Below are 26063 nucleotides of genomic sequence, written 5' to 3'. Positions count from 1 at the left end.
CATTCAAGCTGTAGGAAATGTGCTCCTTCTACCCTGGAAGATGTGGCAGTGATACAGGGCTGTATGTGCCCTGATAATGCCTTTGTGCCTGCTGGAATGAAAACATTTTTCTTCCCTGTCTGAAAACAGGAGAGCTGGTAGTTCTGAGATTCCAGAACCTCTTCAACTTTACATAGCTTTGGTTAATAAATGGAAAAATTCGACTTAATTTAATTAGAAATTTAGCTTCATCTAATGTATCTGCAATTTCTAATATTAAGGAAGTGAGAAGTCTTTTAAGTTACAAAAATGAAATGAATTTTTGGTTTATGTACAGCTAGTTAATAACAAGCTCTCACTAAGTGAAAAATACATTTCAGAGTTCCTTTGTAGTGTATCTACTTGCTTTATGATCACAAGGTGATGCCAACTGACTCAAGGGCATTTCTAATTTAACCTCCTCAATGTTTACACAGGGCAAAAAATAGTAACATTTTGTTTGGTTGTGATAATGAGTCACAGCCCTGAAGTGAGTGGGACCTCTAAACCTTTAGCATTCTTCTCAAGCTCAGGTCTCCCAGAATTTGCAAGTGATAAATGGAAATTTAGAATCAGAAGAGGTCTAATAGATACTTGGGTCATAACTTCTTTTTTATTATAATGAATGATTTGGTGTGCAGCCTAAAGCTGCACATTTATGCATGCACATTTAATTAGGATTAAACCCAAGAGGATTTTCATTTTCAAGACAGTTTCTTCAGGTTGAAAACTGGTGGTAGAAAAGAAGTTCAGGAAGGCGATATTATTATTTAAGGAGTCATTAAGTGGGAGTGGGGAAGTCTGCTTGGGGTATCTACATCAGTAAGAACAAAAATGCTTAGTTTTGTTGATGTTGGGGCACATTTTATGTGACAAGTGACTGAGATCCCTAGTCTTTGACATGCCAGTCACACTGCCAGTACCTCTGTTATGTTGCTCTAAGTTAATATTATGTCTTAGGCAGCATATAAGCAAAACTGACAAGACACTGAAGTCTTCAATAGCTGTGGCTTGTATTTACTTCAGGTTGGAGCAAAGATTGTTCCCAACTGATGACTTCAGAAAGAAAGCTAGTGTGCTGGCAAAAGAAAGAACAACCCCCAAACCAACAGGCACAATGATGCAGACTCCTCAAAGTGTGGAAAAGGCTTTGGGTGAACAAGAAAGAACTAATTTCATGGTCTGGCAGGTTTGTTGTTCCTTGGCAGCCTGCCCATCTGTCAACTTTGGGCTCTTTTGCTTTGGTGTAAATGCTGTGACAATTTCTGGGCAGATTCTTGAACTGGCCAACAGCATACAAAAAATCAATACTTGCAAGACATGACTTGACAGAAGAAATATTGATTATACTTTGCAGATGAATGATAGAATACTTACAAATGACTTAACTTTCATATCAAGTTATATTGTCTGATTCTGAAAACTAGCATGAAATCTAGCTTTCTTTTATTCTACTACCCCTTAGTTTGTTCTGATTGAAATAAGCAGTAAGTTACTGTCAATATTGAAGGCGTTAGAAATACCTGTGATAGAATTTTTTATTTATCTGCAGGAACTTAATTTATTTTTTTCTCAAATCCCTGAAATCTATGAAAGGACCGAGCTATAATATTGGAAACCACATTCAGGTCTGGGGTGTAAGCTATGAAACCTATTGAATCCGCCAGTGTTTTCTATGCTTGTCAGAGGTGTGATGTGCACTCCTTTGGGAAACAAGGTAGCATTTTTGTAGGAATGTCTGGTTGAAAATCTCCAACTTCTGCACTTTTAAACATCTGTGCCCTGACCATGTCTTTGCAGCCTTTTTCTCTCTACTTCCAATGTAAGTACATGTGTTGAGAGTCTCTGTGATCTGGATCTGTGTTTGCAAGCTGAGCATGGACAGACTCAGAAGGTGGGACATGGTGAAGTTCATACCAGCTAACTTGTTAATCAAACTGGTAATACTAGTTTAGACTGAGTATTAACACAAAAAATATCTAACCCATCTGCTGTATTAAAAATGCAATACTTTGTGTAAGCAAACAGTAGTGACTGTGTAACTGAGAGGACAAGCTTCAGTTTCTCCTGCAGGTGTATTAGTATTACTTGGCTTTCCTTTTTCTAAACATTTAATCTGGAAGTTTGTGACTTCCTTGTTGTGGACATTTTTTAGTGAGTTTGATAATTCCCTAATTTCATTTCCTTTCCCTGATAATCCTATTCCAAATACTGCATATTACAGTGAAGACTTAACTGGCACATGTCGCTTTCCTTGCTCTTTCTTTACCTTAGTTTTCATTTTGTATATAGAATACTTTATACTTTGAAATAGCATTCTTTCATAACTTTGAAATTTTAATTTTTTTTTAGATCTCGGGTTTTCTGCCCTCCTTTGGAAAAAAAACCAACACTTTTTTTTACCTTGTTCAAATTCTGTTACATTGGACCCATTAACATGGCTATATGCTGGTGTTTGGGAATTTTAAGGAAGACATGAAAGTTATGCCAGACACTTGATACTTAACCTTCACAAACTATATTGAGGAAACTAGTTGTGGGAGAATAGTGCAGCTGGTGTTCATTCTTGAATGACAAACTTTTGCTAACTTTGTTTGCAGTCTGGCAGAATTTTATTCATTTGTTGTGTTATAACTTTATTAACTCGATTAATTTGCAGCACTGTAATTATTTTCAATACATTTCAGAGCACTGAATGCTAATTAGCACATCATCTAGCCTAAGGCAGACCACAGTAGGTAAAATGCCTTTGCTGTAGTACCCTGTCTACATTATGGCCCTCATTAATAATGTTGAGTGCACAAAAGCAACTGCAGAAAAAAATATTTGGCAGAGAAAAATTTGCCATTTAGAAGAAGGGGCAAGGTTTCATCCTCTGTAGCTTGTTTGTGCTCTAACAGCTTGCAGAGTTCAAACTGAATGTTTTTTGTTACATTAAGTGGTGTAATGAATTTGTTTAGTTGCCCTTTTTTTCTGGTGCTCCAATTGGATTGCTTAAGTGTGATTTGCAAAAGCTTGACTGGATCAGAGCTGTAAAATAATCAGCAGACTGTTCTGAAAGCAAATGGTTGAGTGTTCAGTAAATGGCTACAAAGTAATCTGTTTTACAGATAACCTGAACTCATCCCAGGGTCTGATGTGGAATATACTGTTTTTATTTTTTTCTTCTGTGACCAGGCTCCGCAGTACAACAGAGTGGGGTCTTTTACTTACCTTGGTGTGCAATGCAAACAGAACAGCAGTATCTGGAAAAAAATTATAAAACTTATTCCCATGTCTGTTAACAAAACTGTCAAGAATTTAAGGAGTTATTCTACTCCAGTTGGTGCTGATGAGGTCTGAGGACCCACACTGTTGGAGAAGTGCAAACTGCCAAGAACTCAGAAGGATAACAAGTTTAGAAAATTGACTGTAGAAAGATTGAGAGGGTTGTTTACATAGTCTGGAAAAGGGTGTGTGGTAACAGCTCAGGTAAACAAAAGTTATAATCAAGATCATGGCTATCATGAATGCAACAAAGAGGACTGAAAATTTGTAACTTTTAAAGTGATAAAGTGCCAGATGAGATGTGTCAAGAATGTTGAGGAATATCCCTCATTGGAAGCTCTTGAGAACAGACAAATTTATTATGTTCTTACACTAAAAGCTGATTAAATTAAATAAATGTAATCTTCACTAGCTAGTATTCCTGCGATTAACACATTAGTTAGCTTTGCTCTACAGTGTGAAAAGAAATAGAGAATGGGTTTCTAGAAAAGATAATGTTCTGACATGGTAGAGGCTGCTTTTAAATCAGAAATAGTTTTATCTAAATATTGCAAATTAAAGTTTTCAGATGTTCTGCTAAACCCCAAACATATTCCATAGTTAAATCCTGTAAACTTGAAGTTTTGCTAGCAGAAATTCTTCTCTCTGTAGAGCTGCAGAAAAAGGTGTGATCAATTTTCAAAATAATTTCTAACTAGTGACTTGCAGCCTAAGCTTATTGTGTAAATTGTGGTGAAGCTTTCAGCTTTTCAAGTGGGTTAATGCTGCAGCTAACACATTTTTAGGCAACATCTCCACAAAGTGGATTATAAGGCAGGTTGAGTGTTATACTCCACATTTCTTGCTGACTGTTAGAACAGAGAATTAGTACCTTAATTCCTACAGTTAGAAGTTAGCAATTTCAGCCCATTTATTTTAGGCAAACCAGCCTAGATATTTGATGTGATTACAGGGTAGGATTCTGATTAAAGTGTGTAAAGAAGGTTAAACTAGGGATTCTTGTTGGTAAAACATAATGAGAGTAAATCTATTGAGCAGGCTAGGAATCTGAACCCAAGCCTGATAGTTCCCGGGCTTTTATTTAGTAAACTCATTTAATCCAAAACTTGCATAAGCCAGAACCACTAAATCAAATAAAATCTGTGTTGTTGAAAACAGTCTGAGAATGTTATAAAGAATGTGACCTCAACTTCTGTGTGTAATGCTATTACATATTTTATATATTCTGATACTGTGACATTTTATTACATTTTGTCCTTAGTCCATTCTGTTCTCTTGAAGTGCATCAAACTATTCTGAACAACTGTCACTGTGTCCTCTGTAAATGTTTCCAGTAAATGGAAAATCCATTGGTTGTGAGCAAACTTCAGCGTTGCTGGCTTGTTATGAGCGGCTGATTGCCTGAACATTTTTAAAAACGCTAACTTGCAAATGAGATTAGACCCCTTCAAGTATTTCTGTGTTCTGAAAAATGGCACAATAGAAGCTCATTGTTGCTGAACACATCAGCTCTTTATGTTTTTTAAGTCAGATCTACTTCGCTCACTTGCAAATTACTGCTTTATTACACTCAGCACAAAGAAAAGCCAAAATACTTAGAGAGAAATCAGGCTTTTGGCATCGCTGAATGTCTCAATGTTGCTCATTGAAGTCTGGTTTAGAGTCTTCATTGAATACACTAATGAACTCTCCAGAATACTTTCTGGACTCAGGTCTTGGCTTGCTTCATAAAATCTTTTGTGTTCATTTCCCATCAGTTTGTCTTCTTTGAAAAAAAACGAAAAAACCCAACAAACACCTCTCTGATTTAGTTAGCTTTCTAGAAATACCAGACAGATCAGTAAACATGAATTCAGGAATAAGCTGTCTTAAATGTGGAAGAAATGTTTTGTAGGAGTTTTGTCATCCTTGCTGTGTTGATCTGGATACCGAAATGTGTTATCTTTATTGTGCTTGTAGAACATATTTGGTGATGTAGTAAAGCCCATGTAAAGTAGATCTCTCATGTGCATCCTTCTGTTTGTACAACTGTTTATAAAAGAAATTATTTTAATCAGCTATGCCTCTGCAAGGAAGATTTTTATTCTGGGGACTGTCTCCCTTCACATACCCCCATCTGTAAAAAGTTGTTTTATCCTGTCTGCCACATTGAGGAATTAAACATGGTCAAAACCACAGATCATGCATGCATTTTTCCAAAATGCACAAATCCACTTATTTTCTACCCCAAACAGAACAATGATTAAATACAATCCATTTTCTGACTGAAAGAATCATTTATCAGAAAATGGAATTGGGGTTTTGTTCAGATCTGTACAAAATGCAGCCAAGGGTTCTTACTTCTTAAATGGAAAGAAGTAACAAAAGTATTTGGTAGATGGTGCACAAATGCACGTTTTCCATACTTGCATTTAGTGATGGATATGTGCTGTGGGCTGAGCATAGGGAGAGCAAGTCTAATGTTGTTGGTCTGTACTGAGGCTGCTTGACATGGACAGGATATCTGAGCAAGACAAAATGCTCAGTAAGTCCAGATATGTCAGGCTCATAGCATAGTACTATGGAATGATTATAACTGCTCTGGTCTGCTTGTGTGCAGTAAATCAGGTATATCCAGAATGAAGCAACAGATATGCATGGACCACAGTTGGAGTTATCAGAATCCTGGAAATGTCCCAAATCCTTGAAATGCTTCTTGGTGAGAACTTCAGGGTGCTTGATAGTCTATATATGCAACAAAGTTAAAGGTTATGAACCCACAAAGAATTGGCTTGAATCTCCAGGAAGGATGATGGTATTTACATCAGCAACAAGAAGATTGTGAGGACTTTTGTATAACCTGGTTTAGAGTAGCATAATTCCCAAAGAGATGTAGATTGAGATGTATACTCAACTATTAACTTTACAATAGAGGGATAGCAGTCCTGGCTAGAGATGCCTTTTATTTAAGCAATGCATGATGACCTGTGTGGATTATCAGTACTGGGAATCTGCCCCAATAAGCTGCATGCTCCAACTGTCCCTGTTAATTTGAAGAATCAGAGTCAATAGGCATATTGAAGCACATAAAATAGAAATTGCCTCATCTGCCTTAAAGCTCTTCACTTGTCTTTTTTTTTCCCTGGCATATTGCATGCTGACCAGTTGTTCATCATTTGAAAATGTTACAACTGGCTTTGCTATGAGCAATCCTTTTTCCTGGGTTTTGTTGAACCACTAATGCTATGTCCTTCACCATAAGGTCTGCCTGCTGAGCTGTACATACAACAAATCCATCTAACCTCGGAATTACTACTTGTCATTTCCTGAAAGATTGAACAGTGTGGAGTATGGATTCTGCCCTATCCACATTGAAGGTCACCTTACTAGGGATGTAATTCCCTCCACTTCCTCTGATCTTGGAGTGCTTTGTCTCTAAGAAATCTCTGAATGACAGAATTCTGACAGTACCCTCTCAGATTCTCAGTTCTCCCTTACTGAGTTTTAGTCATGCATGTTACTAAAACCAGGCTCTCACAAATGAGAGCAACTTGCTTGAACATCTGATGAAAACACTTTTGTGCTGAGCTGTAGTGAACCACTTGTTATTCTTTCTCAAGGTCAAATTAACATCTATACACTTCATTTTCTGGCATTGTGGTGTGTGCGGATCTCTGGTTTGAGGCAAATGAGCATCGGAGTAGCTGGAAAATAAAAAGTTCACCTTACCATGAAAAGAGCTGGCCAGCAGTTAGAAGTAAATGAGTGTAGTTTAAAAATTATTTCAGCTTTTCTCAGAACCACTGTAGTAGTCTCTTGCAAAATACTGAGCAGTAATTCCCATGGTTTTGCATGGAGCACGTGCTGCCCTTTCTAGTGGGAATAATACAATAAATCCAATTCAATCTATCGTTTGTGCAGTACTTTAGATAGGAAACTGCAAGTTAAATGGATGAAGGGTCTAGAGGGTAAGCCTATGAGGAGCGACTGAGAGGGCTGAGGTCATTTAGCCAGGAGGAAGGAAGGCTCTGGAGAGGCTTTATCACTCTGTAACTACCTGAAAAGGAGGGTGTAGCCTGGTGTTGGTCAGCCTATTCTCCCAGGTAACAAGGAATGGCATGAAAGCACATAGCCTTAAGCTGTGCCTGGGGATTCAGGTTTGACCTCAGGGGAATTTCTTCATGGGAATAGTGGAAATGGACTGCCCAGGGAAATGGTGGAATCGCTGTCCCTGGAGTTATTCAAGAAATGACTGTATGTGGCACTTGGTGCCATGGTCTACTTGACAATGTGGTAATCAATTGGAGGTTGGACTTGATGATCTCAGAGGTCCTTTCCTAAAGACTAAATGGTGTTGTGATGTCCTTAAAAATGCAACTATCATTTGCTAAAGTTTCTGTTTAGTGAAATATGATATGTTCTGATGTTTGTGTCAGTTACGGCCACTTGTATTTCACACCAGGAAATATGATGACAGTCACCTGTTTATCTGTAAATGGCTCATCTAAGTGACTGATTCTGTGGTTGCTCGTCTTTACATATCTACTGCTTCCTACAAGGCATAAAAATATCTTACCAGATGTTTGGTTTTCTGGGATTTTTTTGGGGGTGGGTGAAGGGAGGTTGGCAAAGCAGCATCTAAGAGCGTTTGATCTTGTAACTCTGAGTACCTGGCTCTCCTTAGTAAAAGAGTAAAGAGGAGCCATGTTCTTCGAAGATGCAACTCATTTATTTGAAATTTGCCTTTTTTTCAATTTCATTTGTTGCAGATGCTTTTGTTGCCTGATAAATCATCTTGTACACTATTCTTAAGCTTCCCTGAAATCCATGGCTTCACCTCTGCAGTTTGCCTAAAAATTTAATTGTGGCAAAGAGATTCAGTGGTGAACCTGGTCAACTAGGATTTGAAGAGATGTCCTTGCAGGACAAAGCTGACAACCTCTTGCTTTTTATTTGTATCATGGGACAAAACTCCAGTGCAACTCACTTGGATTGAAAGGTTCTTTATCTCTGTGGGACCCAGAAAACTCATCATGAGATAGCGTTGCAATTCCTTTGGTACAAGTCTGTTGACTGAAGGTTATTGGAGGCAAATTAGCAAATGACATTGGAAAGAAATGGCAGGGCTACTGTGTGAATGAAGGTAATGGGTGACCCAGGAAGTAATGGATAGCCATTGAAGACAGGCTAGTAGACCCCTGCATGCACAGAAATTAATAGTGAATAAGAAAGATTTTATATCTTTGGAAAGCAGTGTTAAAAAAGATACCTTCTTCCACCACTGGTCTTTCTTGTCAAGTAGGAAAACAGAGCAGCCTTTCTTCTTTGGCTCCAGCTTTACATCTGGAGATATACTGCTCAAGGTGAGGGAAGCCTGAGCAGAAGACTGGCAGAAGAGCCTTACTAGAGTAGTCATTAGGATGTCTTCAGCATCCTCATCTGCATCAGATTTAGGTGTAATGAGAACAAGGCATCTGACCTAGCCTGGGTTTAACACAAGTGAAGCCAGGATTATAAAAAAAAATAATCTCCATCTCCCTCCTATTAAATTTCAAGTATAGCACAATTGAAAACATACTGTTGTTCATATGGTGGTGCAGAGGATTAGGATTTAGCCAAATTTCCAATAGGCAAGTGTTAAATAACACTGAAACTTTTCTCCAGGCTTTCTAGGGTAATAAAATTACTAGGCAAAGACACTTCAAAGGAATATTGAATGTAGCCTTGTTAAATCACAGAATTGTTAGGCTTGGAAGGGACTTCTGGAGAACATTTGTTCCAATGATGCTGCCAAGGCAGGGTCATCCTGAGCAGGTTACACAGGAACTTGTTCAGGTGGGTTTTGAATGTCTCCCTCTGTAGACTCCATGACCCCCCTGGGCAGCTGCCACCCTCGCTGTGAAGAAGTTCTTCCTCATATTGAGGTGAAACTTCTGTTTTAGTTTATGGCCATTTCTCCTTGTCCTGTTGCTGAAGAGTGCTGAAAAGAGCCTGGAACCATCCTCTTGGCACCCATCTTTGAGATATTTATATGTATAAACAGCTAAGGAAAGCAAAACTTTAATATTGTGGTCTCTTTTGATGTATATTGTGGATAATGAAGTAAAAGAATTCATACAGTTTTACTAGTAGAATAAGCATATATTTTTGCAAACATGGTCTGATTTTTATTTTTTTTTTCAGATTTCCTTTTAACAGAAGAAAAATGAGGTTTTAATACCTTACTATTGTGACACTAGCAATTCTTGTGGCATTTTTAATGTGCCATATAAGGCTCTAGCTTTGATTTTATTCCACTGGGTTTAATCTCTGAAGACAGGACTCCTCTTTCCAAAATTCCTTTTTTCGGAGTTACTTCTGAGTGGAAATGGAGCATCTCTGTTACACCATAACCATGCAAGAAATAAAAGCTTTTTAGCAAATGAGGGACAGCGGGAAGCTGATTGAGAAACTGTGCTTAACTTCTGTCACATACAGTATTCTAGAAATTTTATCAGTAGCCTTCAAACCAAAGTAAAACTTTACTCCTTTTAGAAAAAGCAAAGGATTCTTGGTCTGGTAGCTGTAATCTTGAAACTTAGTCTGTTGTTACATTATTCCAGTATACAAGAGCAAAACTATTTTAAAGTACAGTGAAGTGTTTGTGTAAAGATTAATAAGTGGCAAGCAAAGTATCCCTTAGACTTTACAGAGACTGCAGAAGAAGCTTGTAGCAAAGGTCTAAAGTTCAGTCCTTAAATCTTCCAAGTCTGGAGTGTCCTGCTCAGGCCAGTGGTGTTGCTGCTGCAGAGTTTGTGTTAAACACCATTTTCCACACCGGCTGAGTGTGTGCTCTACAAACCCTCTTTGATTCTGGCAGTGGGCCAGCTGCCCCACAGGTTTTGATCAATTCACTATGTAAGGGAAGGTTTAGTAACTGGGAGAGTTGGTTGGCAAGCTCTTGTGCTCCTCAGCATGAAGCATCCAAACGTGGAGTGAAATAACAGGGATTCTGCTGTCAGGATGCCATCTTTGCATGCCTTACAATGTGGCTGATAAACATTATTTCTTTCAAGGCCTGTTTCCAGCCATTTTGAACCTGGCCAGCAATGCTCACATCTCCACCAATGCCACCTGTGGGGAGAAGGGACCAGAGATGTTCTGCAAACTGGTGGAGCACGTCCCCGGACGGCCCTTGCGCAACGCCCAGTGCCGCGTCTGTGACCGTCACAGTGCCAATCCCAAAGGCAAGCTTCACGCGTTTTGGGTTTTGTTTGTTTCATGAGTTTGTGTCTTCTTTTTTAACCCTTGCTCTTGAATACAGAGTGCATTGGAGTCAAATGTATTTTAGTTTTAGTGTCTCTGTTATGTGAGTGCAATCGCCTTGGAGCAAAGGGCTGACAAAATGAGAGCACCGTGTATCACCACCGAGCACTGCAAGATCCAGTGACCACCTTTTTGTCTGAGGGCAGATTTCAGCTTTTACTTCTTCATGACAGGAGGAGACTGTGCTTCATGTGAAACAAATGTGCTAGGTCAGAAAAATGCAGTGAGATTAATTTTCAAGAGATGTTTAATTATTTTGCTTTGAAACAGAGCAGCACCCAATTTCCAGTGCAATTGATGGTACCAATAACTGGTGGCAGAGTCCCAGCATTCAGAATGGAAGGCAATACCACTGGGTCACCATCACCTTGGATTTAAGGCAGGTGAGTAACATTTATATGAGTGTCATTAAATGGATGTAGGATACAAGCCAATACAAATTAATTGCAGCTCTTCTGTGTTTAGATAAAACAAAAATAGTTTTTAGCAAAAATTCTCATCCATGTTCTTTCAGTCTTGGTAACCAATTCCATTTGTACCAATTCCTTTGTCTTGGTAACTTTCCTCTGCCTCACCCTTTTGTCTTTTCCCCATAGTCCTATGATACTGTTTTCCTCCACCTTTTATTTCTTAAAAGTTACTTGAAGTCTGTGTTTTCAAGAACTCATTTTTAAACAGCAGTGTTTTCAGGGTATTGGCCAAAGCACACATTTTATTTGTGAGGGCACATCTGACTGATTTTGATCATCATCCTGCTGGCAGGAGCACTGGAAAAAAATAATGTTCTAAACTATATCTTCTAGGAACTTTTGCTATCTGCTGTTCTGCAGAGTTAGGCTTTAAATTTCTGAAACAGGGATTTGTGTGAGGAGTCTGAAACTGTCTGGGCAAAAATTGGTTCCTCTGTTTTGGCCACTCTGTATGGTCAAACTTGGAGGGATTTATCATTCTGAGACAGGAGCATGGTAAACTGTACGGGGCATTTGCTAGTTTATTTGTTTGTTAGAAATATGAGAATCAGAAGTCTCCTACCTGGCTCCAAGAAAAGACAAAATAATTGGTAAAGAAATTATTTTTCTTGGCTTTTTCTTGTTTTGCTGTGAATAGATCTATGTGCTGGACTACCTAAATTGTTTGAAAATCGGAGCTCAACCATTCCCTACTAATAGGGGGATGCCTCCAAACTCTGAAAGAAGCAGTTTTTTACTTACTGAGAAGTGCACACTTGAGGTGTAGAATTGGTAAGAAGGTTTTGCAGAATCTCTAGACCCTGATTAAAAGTTACTTTAAAGATTAAAACAGAACGTTTATCTTTGATGTTTTCAAATAAAGCATAGATTAAGTAAGTGCCTAGTTTGCTCTTTAATTAGAAAGCAGAACTGTTAGAAAAATAATCACAGGGTGTCTTTTGTCAGTGACAGAAGGTTTGGATAGGATTTTCGTGTTCTTTGAAGAGTTAGCTTTTTGTTTGGTTTGTAAATGGACAAACAGGAAGGAAAAATGAAGGAGGAGGGGATGCCTTAGTTTTTATCCTCCTAGAACAATTTCACTTTGGAAACAGACCAACTGAGCTGCTCTCTGAATCATTTATTCTTCAGCCTTAGTGCTGTTGATGTTTCAACAAATACATATCTTTGCTCTCCTGACCCATGCTCAGTTTCACTAATTTGATTTGAAAAGTTTCCCCTAAGGGGCCTTTCTTCTGTGTTTTCCCTAGAGAGTTTTAGAGAGAGAAGGCATCTAGGGCTATGCAAACTGAATATAAATTACTGCTCTGTGAGAAAGGATTTGGTTAATAGAGATAGCTTGAAGTCAGTGAGTTATTAGAGCTGAGTTGGACTTTAAACGAGTCAGCACAAGTAAAGAAAACACAAAAGCATATGGAGAACCTTAGTGATTTTAGTAATTGTTTACTTCATACATTTGTTTCAGAATTACTTAAAATAGGACCTGTAAAAGTATTCCTGAAAGTCAGTACCTGTGTTCAGTATAACTCCATCATCCATACTTTTTTTTTATATTCCAAGCATTGTGCATTCAATCTGTCAAGAAACGTATTAAAGTAAATAAATCCTTTAACTTTCCTTGCTGGAGTATAGAATATATTCACACCTTATTGTGATATTAAAAATCTGGTCATTATTTATGAGTCTTTTTGTGCAATTATCAGAAGTTCTAGGGCTAAGAAGAATCAATTGTTTCTTAAGATTATTACCAACGTACAGTTTAGAGGTATAGTCCAAGCAGTTGGGTTGGTAAGTGCTGAAACATACTCTTGGCTGGAAAATATGGGAAAGATACACAGAACTTCACTCCAATTTCCCTAGGTGAACTTCTATGGCTGTATTCATCTCTTGGCTTCAAGTTGAAGTGAATAGAGGATTTTTTTTAGCTAATATTCTACCTTGTTCTTAGTCTATTTAGTCAGCTGTACTGCAGAGTAGCTTGATGGGATCTCAGTGAGAAAAGAGGGCTGGCTAATAAAATCAGCATTGAAATTGCTGTTTTTATCTTTTTCCTTTGCAGAATCTGTGCTATTTATAGCTAATACAGCATTTTATAAGGATAGTGAGTGCTTATGTCATGATTTTCTAGCTCATATATATCACGACAACTAGGTACATTTATTCGAGTGTGCCTTTCAGTCTCTCCAGGATCCACATGTATGATAGTCTTTCCTTCCCACACCGGACACCACTGCCGCCTCCTCCTCTTTTCCATTAAATGTATGGCAATGATCCAGAACTGGGGAAAGAGTAGTGTAGCAATGAGGTGTAGGATTGATGTACAAGACACTAAGATTTGATTTATGACCTTGTGCTTCCTACGCTGGTAGTTCTACAGAAACAAAATACACAGCAGTGGTTTTCTATAAAAACAGTGGGTTCTTTGCCCAAGTTTGACTCCTCTGGGCAATTGTGCTGTGGAATTACAATTCTAATAAATCCTGTCTGTGATACATTCTAGTGGTGTGATTGAGCCAGCTGTAAAATATTACTCTGTGACACCATTAAACAAAGACTACTTACCTCAGTTCTATTACCATGCTCCGGACTTCTAAAGGTATTTAAATGTACTCTGTACATTTGGTTGAGCAGAAAGGCAGATGTTTGTATATCAAAAAGTTCTTGAATTGTAAAGCAAGACTAGTTCTTCTTGGAAGAGCCATAGTATTAAATTGAGAAAACACTTCTTATTAAGTCACAGCTCATGAATTCTATGATTTACCACTGGATTACCACTCGGAAGTTGAATTAAGAGTAATTTATAGTTTCTGCTATTACAAAGTAAAAAAGAATGTAAATATTATAATAGGATTTTTCCAGAGCTTTCATCTTGAAATCAACTGGCAAGAACAGGTTTCTGTAAAGATACATGGTTTGCTGATGTAAAAAAATGCTATTCTCTTGACTTTACTAATGCTAATTAGGACTAATGCTAATTTACTGTATGTGGCAAACTTCCTTAAAAGCCTTTTGTGACTTTGTAAAACTGCTGATGCAAGATTCAGGGTGTTCATCTGCACATTCTTACAATAAAATTCTTGAGTAAAATGAATTTTCCTTCTATTCCAAATTAATGTTTGCACATAATGAATCAAAATCTTAAAGATAATTGATGAGACTAGAAGTTCTGCTGGATTTTGTACTTTTAACGTCCCAGAATTGTCAGAGCAAAATGTTGCAAACAATTGCTAGGGTTCACAGTATCTAACAGCATGAAGCGCTCTTTATCTCTTAAAAAGATATTTCTATAAACAATATAAGCTGATATACATTCATTCATCTAGTCTTCTACTCTTTGAGAGTATTTAAGAATGATGCACTTGGTGTTGCTGGATCTGCATTCAAGGAAACAAGGTTTTTAGAAAGTCTAATTAAAGCAGAAATTTCTTGTTTTGTTTGCATTCCAGCTATAAAAAAGAGGGGTTTTTTAGTACAAGTTTATTTGGCTGATCTTAACAATCAGGATTAAAATGTGTGTAAAATGACACTTTTAATATATGGCTTGGGAATTGCTAACTTGCTTTGACTTGCTCTTTTTATCCTTGTAGTCCAATAAGGAAATTAGTTCTGAGAAAGTGATATAGTCAAATTAAAATATACAATTCATTAGCTCTTGCTCAGGTTTATAATGTGGCTGGTTGGTTGGCACTGAATGAATGTGGAAAGTGATAAGAAATTGCCTTTGGTGATGTTCAAACTTGAAGCACTTGAAAAAGTCAAATTCTTTTTTTAAAAAAAAAAGTGCTCAAAGGAAAATCAGTTTGTATTACATGGATTTCTGGGCCTATTATGGGTTGCAGAGGCTGTGGGATAGGAGGTCTGCAAAACCCCTACCTACAGACACACTTTAAAACATCTTCATCTATAAACACCTTGGTTCCTTCCTCCAGCTTCATTTCCTTACTTGGAAATAAAATCGCTGAGAACAAAGCTCCTCCTGGTAGGTTGTCTTGTGATTTCTTGAATCTGAGAACATTTAATCAAAATCCTTTATTTACTTATTTATTTAACCTTTATTATTTTAGGGGCTGACAAATTTTCCTGAAGTTATTGATATTCATTTTCCTGTGAATTTATCTGTGAAGTAAAGGGGGATACCTGTGAGCTACGTGTGTGAATAAAAGCGTTGACAAACTTAATTTTTTGAATTGTGCATTGAATTTTTGCACAGTTGCTGTGAAAATGTTAATATTTAACTGTCTTTTCCCTCCATTCCTCCCTCACCAAGGAACTTGATAATTGAAATAAGTTTAACCTGCATACTCTTGTGAATACCTTTTACTGCAGCAGTTAGTTTGTGATGAAGGATAGCTTGTTGTTACTAGTTGGAACTGGATTTAAAACTAGCCACATCAGCTGCAGACTATAATGGGTCTTGAAAAATCTCAATGTAATCAAAAGTAGATCATTTGTTGTTCAGCCAACTGTGTAATAAGTAGGGAAGCAGTTTAGTTGATGAGAGCAGGCAGAGAGAAAAATAAATAAAGGACATATGAGAGTTTTTAAGGGAGATTTTTTTACCATGGTATTTAAAAAAGGTTTGGGTTCCAGTCTTGCATCTTTTATGCATTTGAGAAATATTACTGACTTCAAAGGAACTTGGAAGTGCATAGTTATTTCTAAGCCAGTCAATAAAACTTCTCTAGTTTTAATAGTTTTGTGAAGTTCTCATCTATGATGGAGAAAATACCCATACAAGCAACTTCTGTACTATACAAGTTTTGGGTACTGAAATGATGATACATCAGATTCTGCTTGGCCGTAACTGAATGCAGAACTCAATACCACTAACTGAATCAATCAAGTCCAGGTTGTGTGCAGGGAGTATATAGTTGTTTGGCTTGAAGTCTGCCCAAATGATGTACTTTATATCTTTAAAACCCTGTATTTTGGCTTTTATTTTTCAGTTGGAGGTTGTTGGCATGATGTAGGTTTTATTTAAAAGGCACTCTTCTCTTCATGGAAGCTGGATTATAACTCTTGATATTCATTTAGCACTGATCAAATTTTAAGATTATGTAAAATAAGAGGATTCACAGACCCCAGAGAACTTTTATTTCTAAGACTGACTGACGTGTGAGCTGGCTTCTCCTTTTGCCTGCATCTGCTTGCACTGCTGAAAGGTCACAGTAAAATCCTCATTTTCTGCAAATTTTCATGTTTATTGCAACAACTAGAAATGTTCTATTTGTATCTGACTGACGTTTAATAGGATAAAACTGAAATGCCTGTAAAGAAAGTCAAACCAAGTGAATATTTTAGTTTAAGTTATATCTGTTTTTTTAATAAAAAAGTAAGATTGTTTTACTTTTTAAAAGGTATAATATGTAGTAAATCATTTGAAGATAAGTATCACCAATATTTTTTTTCCTTCTCATGTGTGCAAGATCTCCTAATCAAAGCTTTGTTCACTTAAACAATGTTTGTTTCAAAAGTAGTTGTCTGGATTGCATAAACAATGCAGCTACTATTTATCTTTGTGAGTTTATTTCCTTCCCCCGTTTGGCAAAATCAAAACCTGCTTTCATGTGGCAAGTATTGTTCTTGCTCTTAATCTGTATTGCAAAAAAGGAAAAAAGCCTAAAAATTAAAATTTAGAATGTATGGAAGAACTGATTGCAGCCAGATTGGAGCTCAGCACAGTATTAATGCTGCACATGCAGGCAGGAATTATGATGATAATAGCAGCTGACCAGGCAGTCTGCTCAAGTGGAAATACATTTCTCTGTGATGGTTGAATAATAGAGTTTTTCTTTCATCTAAACGTGGCTTGTTACTCCAGTGTATACAAAACATTAAAATCCTTTATAGAAATCTTATGAATTTGCAAATGCAGCCTTTTGAAGTGAGGTGATGTAGCAGGTCCTGGGTCAGGGAGAACATGGTGGCTTTGCAGTAGGTGCACTTCAGTGGTCATGTCTGATGCTCTAGCGAGTTGGGGACCAGTGCAGGTTATCTGGCTGCCATGACAAGGTAATTTAAAAGGTGATAGGAACTTAATTACTGCCCTGCCTACTCACAGAAGTGCTGAGCAGTCCTGTTGTGTGCAAGGGGATTTCACTTTGAGTTGTATAGCTCATATACCTCTTAACCTTACTTAAGAATGTTAGCTATTTTATCATGCTTGTTTTTGTCACATACAGCTTATTTGTCTCTGTATTTTTAGCAGTGTCTATAAGTAGTCTTCTGCTGAAATGACTTTAACACAGGATGAAATTGTAGTGCAGAGGGGTTTTTAACATAGGGAGTAAAAACTTTATCAGAAATGCTATTACAGAGATGATTACGTTCCCTACTAAACTGTAAACCAAAGAGTTTTTTTGGCTATGTTTACTGGAAAAACCCACAAAAACAAATAACCAAGCACAAAAAAAAAACCAAACAAGAGAACCCTACCAAACCCCAGGTTTTTTTAAGCCCTCAGTGGTTTGGAAAAGCTGAACGTTTCCCCCAGATTGTTATACCCATCTAATCCTGAAATGTGAAGAACAGATACAGATTTCAGCTATTACATCAGCACAGACTGATGCCCTAGACACAGTTAGATGGACCTCTTATCAAATGTTTGTGGAAAACATTTATCCAGAGTTACTGTACCAAATTTTACCTCTCCTCAGGCAAAACATATATTGGTTTTAAAATATAAATATACTATCCCTTTGGCTTCTGGTGTTTTCTTACAGTACTATGAAGTGTTAAAATTTTCTTCTTGCATTTTTTTCAGGTCTTTCAAGTTGCATATGTCATCATCAAAGCTGCTAATGCTCCACGACCTGGAAACTGGATTTTGGAACGCTCCATAGATGGCACAGAGTTCAGTCCATGGCAGTACTATGCAATTAGTGATACTGAATGTTTAACTCGTTACAATATTACACCAAGAATTGGGCCCCCAACTTACAAGAGAGATGATGAAGTGATCTGCACCTCCTATTATTCCAGGCTAGTTCCCCTGGAACACGGAGAGGTATCTTTTGTTTTTGTAGTTGCAGTTTGTGAGCAAGAACATGGAATGATAGCAATTTGAAAACATTTGAACTGCAGTTCCAGAGTTCATCACCCTCAGCAATACCAAATCATCTGTTTTTCTTTTTTAATAACATTATCTTTACATCACGTACTAGTACAACGAACTTCTAAATGTTGGGATAAAATGTGTCTTTGGCTCTATGTGTTCCCATTACTAAACTCTTTGTTCTCTCTTTCCATATAATTTGATGGTAGCAATTAGCTGTGAATTATTAGTTCCTTTATCCTGAAAAACTGTAACAGAGGCTCTGTGTTCTGCCAGCTTTTTCATTTAGTAGAGAAAACTCCTGTGTTAGGAACACCTGGTTGTGTGAGATAAAGCTGCAAACACTGTTGAAGTGCTCGGCACAGCTGGAACTCCTAAACAAGCCTTGGCATTGTTTCAAGGATGTAGCATAATTAAAAGGGCTACGAGTTGTGCAGTCTTGCTGTTGATTGTTCTTTCTTTTAACAAACTCTATTCATGGTGCTTGTGTAATTTATTACGAAGAGGCAGACACATAATGAAACGATACATTAAAGCAGTGGTTATTCCATCGTGAATGCTATAATGTATGACTGTGATAATAAGTGTGGCGTTATCCCGTGGAGAATGCTAGTAACTCCTAGCTTCATAGAAATCAATATGTTTTTATTTCTTGGTTAGAAAAAAGGACTTGGGCTGTACGTAGCCATTCACGTAAAATTAAAACCAACAGTAAGAAAAGAAACCACAGTGAAATTCAGTAATGTAGAGCCACGTTTACTTTAATAAAATGTTTATTGCAGTGTTGTGAGTATATGATCAACATTTAATCAACATAGAACCAACAGATCAGATGGAACAAAGAAACCTAAACCTGTCTCTCCACACAATTAACCAGAAAACCCTTAGGCTGACTGTATAGGAACAGTGCTGCTTGTAATGTACCTTTAGTAGGCCATAGAGCTCCAGTTCCAGGTATGCCAGAAATTCAATTTAGCGACATTTTTTTCATAATTAATTGGTTTACACTATCCAAAACACTACATTTTTTTCTGAGTACAGTGATAGAAAAAACATAACAACTAAAGTGGCAGAATTAAATTTCTGTCTACTACGGAGACTCACAGAATCTTTTGGGTTGGAAAATACTTTTATGGTTGTTGAGTCCAACTATTAGTCCTACCAGTAAGGATTAAGGTCATTGAGTCCTACAATATGAGCTTGGCCCTGCCAACTTCACCCTAAACCATGTTCTTAGAGTGACACATCTACATGTCCCTCCAGGGATGGTGATTCCATCACTTCCCTGGGCAGCCTTCTCCAACGCTTGACAATCCTATCTTTGCAAAAAACTTTTCTAGTTTCCCACCTAAAACTCCCTTGGCACAATCTGAGGCTATTTCCTCTTGTTCTATGTTCTATCACTTGATGCCTGAGAGAAGAGGCTGAGTCCAATCTGGCTACAACCTTCTGTCAGGTTATGGAGTGATAAAGTCACCCCTGAGCCTCCTTTTCTCCAGGCTCAACACCCCCAGCTCCCTCAGCTGCTCCTCATAGGAATCATGCTCCAGACCCTTCAACAGCCTTGCTTGCCCCTTCCTGGACACGTTCCAGCCCCTCAATGTCCTTCCTGTACTGAGGGGCCCAGACCTGGACACAGGATTTGAAGCACAACCTCAGCAGTGCCCAGTACAGGGGGACAGTTGCTGCCCTGCTCCTGCTGGCCGCACTATTTCTGATCCAGGCCAGGATGCCATTGGCCTTCATGGCCACCTGGGCACAGCTGGCTCATGTTCAGCACCTCCAGCATCTTTTCTGCTGGGCAGCTTTCCAGCTGCTCCACCCCAGCCTGTAGCATGGCCTGGGGTTGTTGTGACCCAAGGGCAGGACTCAGCACTTGACCTTGTTGAACTTCATCCAACTGGCCTCAGCCCAACAATCCAGCCAGTCCAGATCCCTCTGGGGACTATTCCTGCTCTCCAGCAGATAAACACACATGCATAAAAGCTGTCATTCACAAAGGACAGGCCGCTCATTTGTAACTGGATTGTCTGTCAGACAGGAATACTGCCTGCATGTAATGTCTCACAACGTGCATTAGTGAATCTTGGAACTCTGGAAAATACATGTATTTAGGGCTTTGTAATGTGTTCTGGCCAATCTGTTGAACTTAAGAATAGCCTTGCAAAACAGCTGATGTCTGTAAATGCCTGCCTTGTATCCAGCATTTGCTAGCATCCCAGTTCTCTGCCATCAGCTTGGAGTGTCTTGATGTGGAATAACTACTAGGGTAAGAAGACACATATCTAAATATGGGTGCCATTGATAACTTTTTTTTTTTTTTTTTTTCCAAATCTGGCATTTTGGCGGTTTGGCTGCTAGATTTTTCTCAGGTTTGAAGACATGTAGCTGTTCAACTATAAGTTCTGTTTTTTGTCTGATCTATGCAGCATGAAGATCTGCTTCCTGCAACTTACATGATCAATTTAGGACTCATGATGAGTTGCAGGGCTTAAGCTGCAGTTATTTGAAATGGTCTTGAATGATGAATGACAAGTAAGACAAAAATACATAAGGCAGAAATATCAGGGTGTAAACTTATATAAGCAATATATTAACCAAATTTAAGTGTGCAAGGAGAATCATATTTCTTCTGTAGTATCTTAGTCAGTATCCCTTCTGTTTCTCCCTTTTTCTGCTTATTAAGATTCTTCTATAATGTCCATAAATATTTAAGTGTATTATTATAGAGTTTCTACTAGAAGAATTTCTAGACAATAGAATTTCTACTGTTCAAGCTTTTAAATTTAGAGTAAAGTCATAATTTGCATTTCATCACTTGAAGACGCTACTTACAAGTAGTGAGATTATATTTTAGGCAGGAAAGATGGTGCAAAATGAAGTGGCATGTGACACATGGGAGGTAAGGCAAATTGGTTGTGACAGGCTTTTCTGGATCTTTAAATCTGCGGTGTCTAAGTGATAAAAAGCAAACACAGTGTGTTAGAAATTCCAGTGCCATGGTTGGGTCCTGCTCTCTTTGCTGAGGACATCAAAGGGTTGCAGTGAGCCCAGCAAATTCTATGTGTGTACTGAAGGGTAGATGAGAGTAGGATGTGGTGCCCCATGCTGAAGTTGTGTTCATCTATAGTTGAGTCTATATGTGTTGATTCTTTTCAGTAAAAGGAGTGCAGTGATATTTGAATACTTGACCAACAATTCTGCCTTGTAATTCCCAGCAGAAAACATAATTTCTCAATGAATATATCACAACCAATTTACCTGAAGAGACCAGACTGAGATATGCTGGTAATCAGTCTTCAGTTGCATAAAACATGGGTAAAAAGAGGAAAAATCTCTTCTGCATATCTGTGACAGGATCCAAAAAGAGTTCTGAAATTGCAACGAGGGAAAACATGGCTTTGCAATTAAGAGCATTTCTAACAATAAAGCTGGAAAGGCCTGGCATACATTGCCTTGGAGGGTTGTAAAGTCAGCACCAGCACTGGTCTTTGAAAATAGATTGGTCAAGCATCTAAAAAACTCTAGTAAATCCTGCTTTAGCGTAGAAAATGGATTAAAAGAATTCTCTGTATTTCTATGAGAGCTGAATATTTTATCAGGTAGTGCTAATTTGCAGGATGAGACCTGGGAAGCATTTTCGTTTTCATAACTGTTACTCTGAGATTGAAAAATGGATGGGCTATCGTAAAACTGGAAATCTTTGAACATGCTGTGTTAGAATATTAAGAAGGAATGGTGCTAATCAATAAATGTCAAAATTATAATTTTGGGAATGTGACCTCCTTTATAGGTCTCTGTTTGTATGTCTTTTAAATAACACAGTTACTCTCTAGGGAATAATTACAGAATTAAGGTTTTTTTAAAAAATAATAATAATAAAAAAAATCTATAGCATGTAGGGATATGTTCAGGGGAATAATTTGACACTACTAGTCAAAGTTGAAACTATAAATTCAAGAGCAGTATATGGGACAAGATTGTTCTTAATAGATGAGAATATGTCATGCACTCTGAAGTGCAGCTGACAAGCCCAAAACATGACCTTTTGTTTGTTATGGAGGCCAGGTGAACTGTTGAACACTTGTTTGTTGTCTAGGGTAGAGTCTTGTTTTTCTGTTTCTTACATAAAATGGAGCAGGGACTGTATGGTCATAGGGGACTATATCCTTGTGTGTTCCTAAGTAGCTTTGGAAAGAAGGAAGGGGCTGCTGCCAGAAAAATCTTTTGATACCAAAAGTCATCTTAGTTGGGCCAGCTGGAATTCTGCATGGAAGATGTAGGTGAAAATGAGTGGGTTTGTGATGGCGGCCCCTTGCTTTCAGTTGTCATTTGTGTTGTGGCTTTCCACTGCATTCTCTTACCACTGCCTGCTGATTGTGCAGCCCTGTCACTGCTAGGTGTAGTATTAATGACACCAGACTGAGAATGTGGACCAGATTATGCTTTGTAATAAGATCTTTGTATTTGCAGGGAAGAAATTTGTAAGGACAAAACTGAGCTTATGGCCAGAGTTACATATTCCATCTCAGTGAGGGAGAGGATGGGAGACTGAAAGACCTAGGGACTCACCTTGATGCTATACCTTGGTTTTTCTCCTTATTTTATCTCCATAAAAGCCCAGGAGACTTGGGACTGTGATGAGCTGATAATGGCAGTTTCAGAACAGTGTGAGTCAGGCAGCAGGAATTTTATCTGCAGACAGACAATGGGGAAATAGAAAGAACTCCAGGTAGTTTAACATGTCACCATCCTGAGTTGTTGGGAAACAAGATAAGTTCTGTGGTTTTGCTTCTCAGACTAATGTTTGTTGTGGTAAATGAATCACAATTATGTTCCTTTCTTTCAGATTCACACGTCACTGATCAATGGTAGGCCTAGTGCTGATGATCCTTCACAGAAGCTGTTGGAATTTACTTCTGCAAGATACATTCGCCTGCGACTGCAGCGCATTAGAACTCTGAATGCTGACCTCATGACTCTCAGCCATAATGATCCTAAGGAGCTAGACCCCATTGTAACCAGAAGGGTAAGCTGATTGTTCATAAATAGTGTTCAGTACAACTTGATGGGAGAGTCTATTCTGACCTGTTTGAGAAAGAGAAATACTTATCCTTGTCAGAGTGGCTTTGATAGGTTGTTAAATAATTCATGATTTGTCTTTGACACCATTAACAACACTATCTTGTCATAAACAGCTTTTAGAAAAAGCTTTTCAAGATGGTTTTTATTGGTTTCATTTTTATTTGTTTGTGTAAATGATTTGTGCTAGGAGCAGTGTTTATAATGCTTTATCATCAAAATACAAAATATGGTTTGGCTGATGGAGATGCCACTCGAGGTTGCTCTTGACACCACTGCAGTACTTTCTTTCTGTGGTGTATCATGGATTTCAGGGCCCAGTGCTGTGGTTCATAAACATATCTATTTGAAAACACTGCTATTGGGAATTTTCATGTCCTACAAGAATTTTCTTCATTTTTTAAAGGCTGTTATAATAAATTGGTTTAGAGCCCATGAATTAATGTAAAATGTTTGTACAGGATTCCAAGAGTATGAACTGATTCCTGGATTTGAAACTGAAACTGTGGAAACTGAGCCTCAGGCACTTAGGCTGACCTCTTCAGGTTCTCACATAAATTCAGCATGGAAGTCTAAACAGTTCTGCAGGATTTCTGTTTTGTATCTTGCCATTTTGACCATCTTAATTTACCTATGACTCATAGGTTAACACATTCAGAGGCTTCAAATTTTTCTGTGAAAATATGCTTTCTGATGAGGATAGGAGAACATGAGAAGTGTTTCCTCCTTCCCTTCCTTTGTAGTAGCTCTTTTTCCTGAGAAACATCTGCAGGCAACTCTCCCTTGTGCAGCAACAGGATTCCTGCAGTTTGTGGCTTCTCTGATACAGGCAATCCTTGTGCTGTCTGGATAGCTGAGTACAGAAGGCAGGGTGGAACATGGATTTGGTCAGGGATTGGTGGGTACTTTCAAGGTGTCTACTCAGCTGCAGCACTTTAAAGTGTAAAATCTGGGTGGTTTGCATTTTCTGTCGATGGGAATTGCTAGCATGGAGACTGCAAGAGCGCAGGGAATTGGACAAGCTGTGCCTTGCTGGCAATAGGGAAATGCACAGTCTGGGAGGTGAGATGTTCCCACAGAGCAGGCTGGTTGGTATTTGGATCTATCAATAATATTGGCATATCAGAACATACACCTCAAAGAGAAAAGTTTGACGTGGAATCATACAAATATACAGGTGGGAAACAAGAATTTGGAGAACAAACATTGCCACTGGCTTTGTAACATACACAGTTCTGCAATCCAGGGCTTAGTACTTCTCCACCTAGCACTGCTTAGTGAAGTTTTGCATGAAAACTACATATACTGGCCAGATCCTGATCTCTCACCTTGAGTCTTGCTTTGTTGAGCAACCAGCTACAACAAAGATAACCACTTCCAGCTTTCTGGATGCTGTTTTTATTGGCTTTGAAGACTTTGCTATGGTTGTTGACACCAATTATGTTTAGTTTCCTGTTCATAGTCTTGAAAAATGGCCAATTCAGATTCTGAGTGTTCAACAGCACCTTTATTTCTGTGTTCTTTTTATTTATTTCTGTCTGTAGCATTTGATTATCACTGGTCTCTTACTCAAATCCAAGCTGCACACAGCTGCTGTGAGCCATGCACTGTCAGAAAATAAGACAAAGGAGATGAAGCAGGGAGTGAGAAATTAAATTCTACTTTTATCCCCTTCCTTTCTCAGCCTGAACCTCCTTCTTTGTAGTTTAGGACTTACTGTTCATGATAAGTCCCTGAATGATTTTAGTAGTTTAAGCCCATAACATTAAAAATCCTCCCAAAACAGTGAACATAAGAAATTTAAGACCATAAAAAAATAAGTATGAAATCAAAGAAGATAGTTTGTTCCAACTCCAAGAGCCTTCAAAGAAATAATAGTCCAGGAGTCAGCATGTCTGACCACCCAGGGCTACCTCTCTTCCTGAACCAGCTGACATTAGGGTTGCTAGGTCTGAGATCGTTGAACTCTTCCCTTAGAAGTATGCTCAAAAAGAGTTTCTTTTTCTTTCCCCTGAAGTACATGCTTCCCAGGATACAAACAGGCCAACCATGTTGATACTGCAGCTGTAACTGAACCCAGATGGTCATTTCCTGCCTCTTCTTTGCCTTGAAAATTAAATCCTTTCCTTATGTATGTTGTTTTTGCTCACCACCTGGTAGTATTAATGGGTAGTATTCTGCTGTATCCGCAACTTTTAAACTAAGAGTTTGGACAGAATATTTCACTGGCTACACAGCAGTAGCAAAAAGCTGGTCTGGAAATGAGTGTGCAAGGTGGTTTTAAGGGAGGGAGAGTTCCCATTTTAAGGAAGCATACTCTTAGTCCCCAGACTGACTCTAAAATATGTCAATTTTTTATGCTTTATGGTGTGTAAAGTGAAAAAAAAGTGGGTTATATTTTTTAAATTTTTTTTTGGGTATGTACATTTTGGCTGAGGTTGAATTTGGTAGTCTTTCTCAAAGCTGAGGAATTTTACATACATACTTAAAAGTTAAGTCTGTTACTGTTTTATACCAAGAGGGAAAAAGATGGGAAAAATAAGAAATGCAAAAATGGAAGGTTTACTCAAATGACAAATATTTTCAAGTATTTATTTTATTTTTCAAGACACAGAATAGTTGAATGCTGGCATTTTATTTTGCAGAGTAGGGCAGGGAAATGTAAATGCATGTAAATGTCTTTCATATACACCTTTCTCACCTTTGTTTTTTTGTAGTACTACTATTCAATAAAGGACATCTCTGTTGGTGGCATGTGTATTTGTTATGGCCATGCTCGAAGCTGCCCTTTGGATGAAATCACAAAGGTATTCTTTAATCTCATTATTTTTGCAAAACAACTTTTCCAATTAAAATTTAAAAAAAAGAATCCTAAGGAGAATGAGAAAGAG

General features: G+C 38.0%; 1 protein-coding gene across 2 annotated transcripts in view; it reads left to right on the top strand.

Moving 5' to 3' along the window:
* Positions 1-26063, top strand: part of LAMA1 (laminin subunit alpha 1) — a 98855-nt gene that overhangs the window by 10319 nt on the left and 62473 nt on the right. For both annotated transcript variants that reach the window (XM_086892283.1, XM_086892291.1), the window contains exons 2-6: positions 10320-10490; positions 10840-10952; positions 17800-18042; positions 22940-23119; positions 25890-25979. In XM_086892283.1, coding sequence (XP_086748409.1) covers positions 10320-10490; positions 10840-10952; positions 17800-18042; positions 22940-23119; positions 25890-25979 — 797 coding nt within the window. The remainder of the gene's footprint in view (positions 1-10319; positions 10491-10839; positions 10953-17799; positions 18043-22939; positions 23120-25889; positions 25980-26063) is intronic.

This window comes from Cyanistes caeruleus, chromosome 1, assembly GCF_971803275.1.
Source record: "Cyanistes caeruleus chromosome 1, bCyaCae1.hap1.1, whole genome shotgun sequence".
In the NCBI taxonomy this organism is placed as follows: domain Eukaryota; kingdom Metazoa; phylum Chordata; class Aves; order Passeriformes; family Paridae; genus Cyanistes; species Cyanistes caeruleus.
The sequence above is the reverse complement of the archived record's forward strand: the minus strand, read 5'-3'. Positions and strand labels throughout refer to the sequence as shown.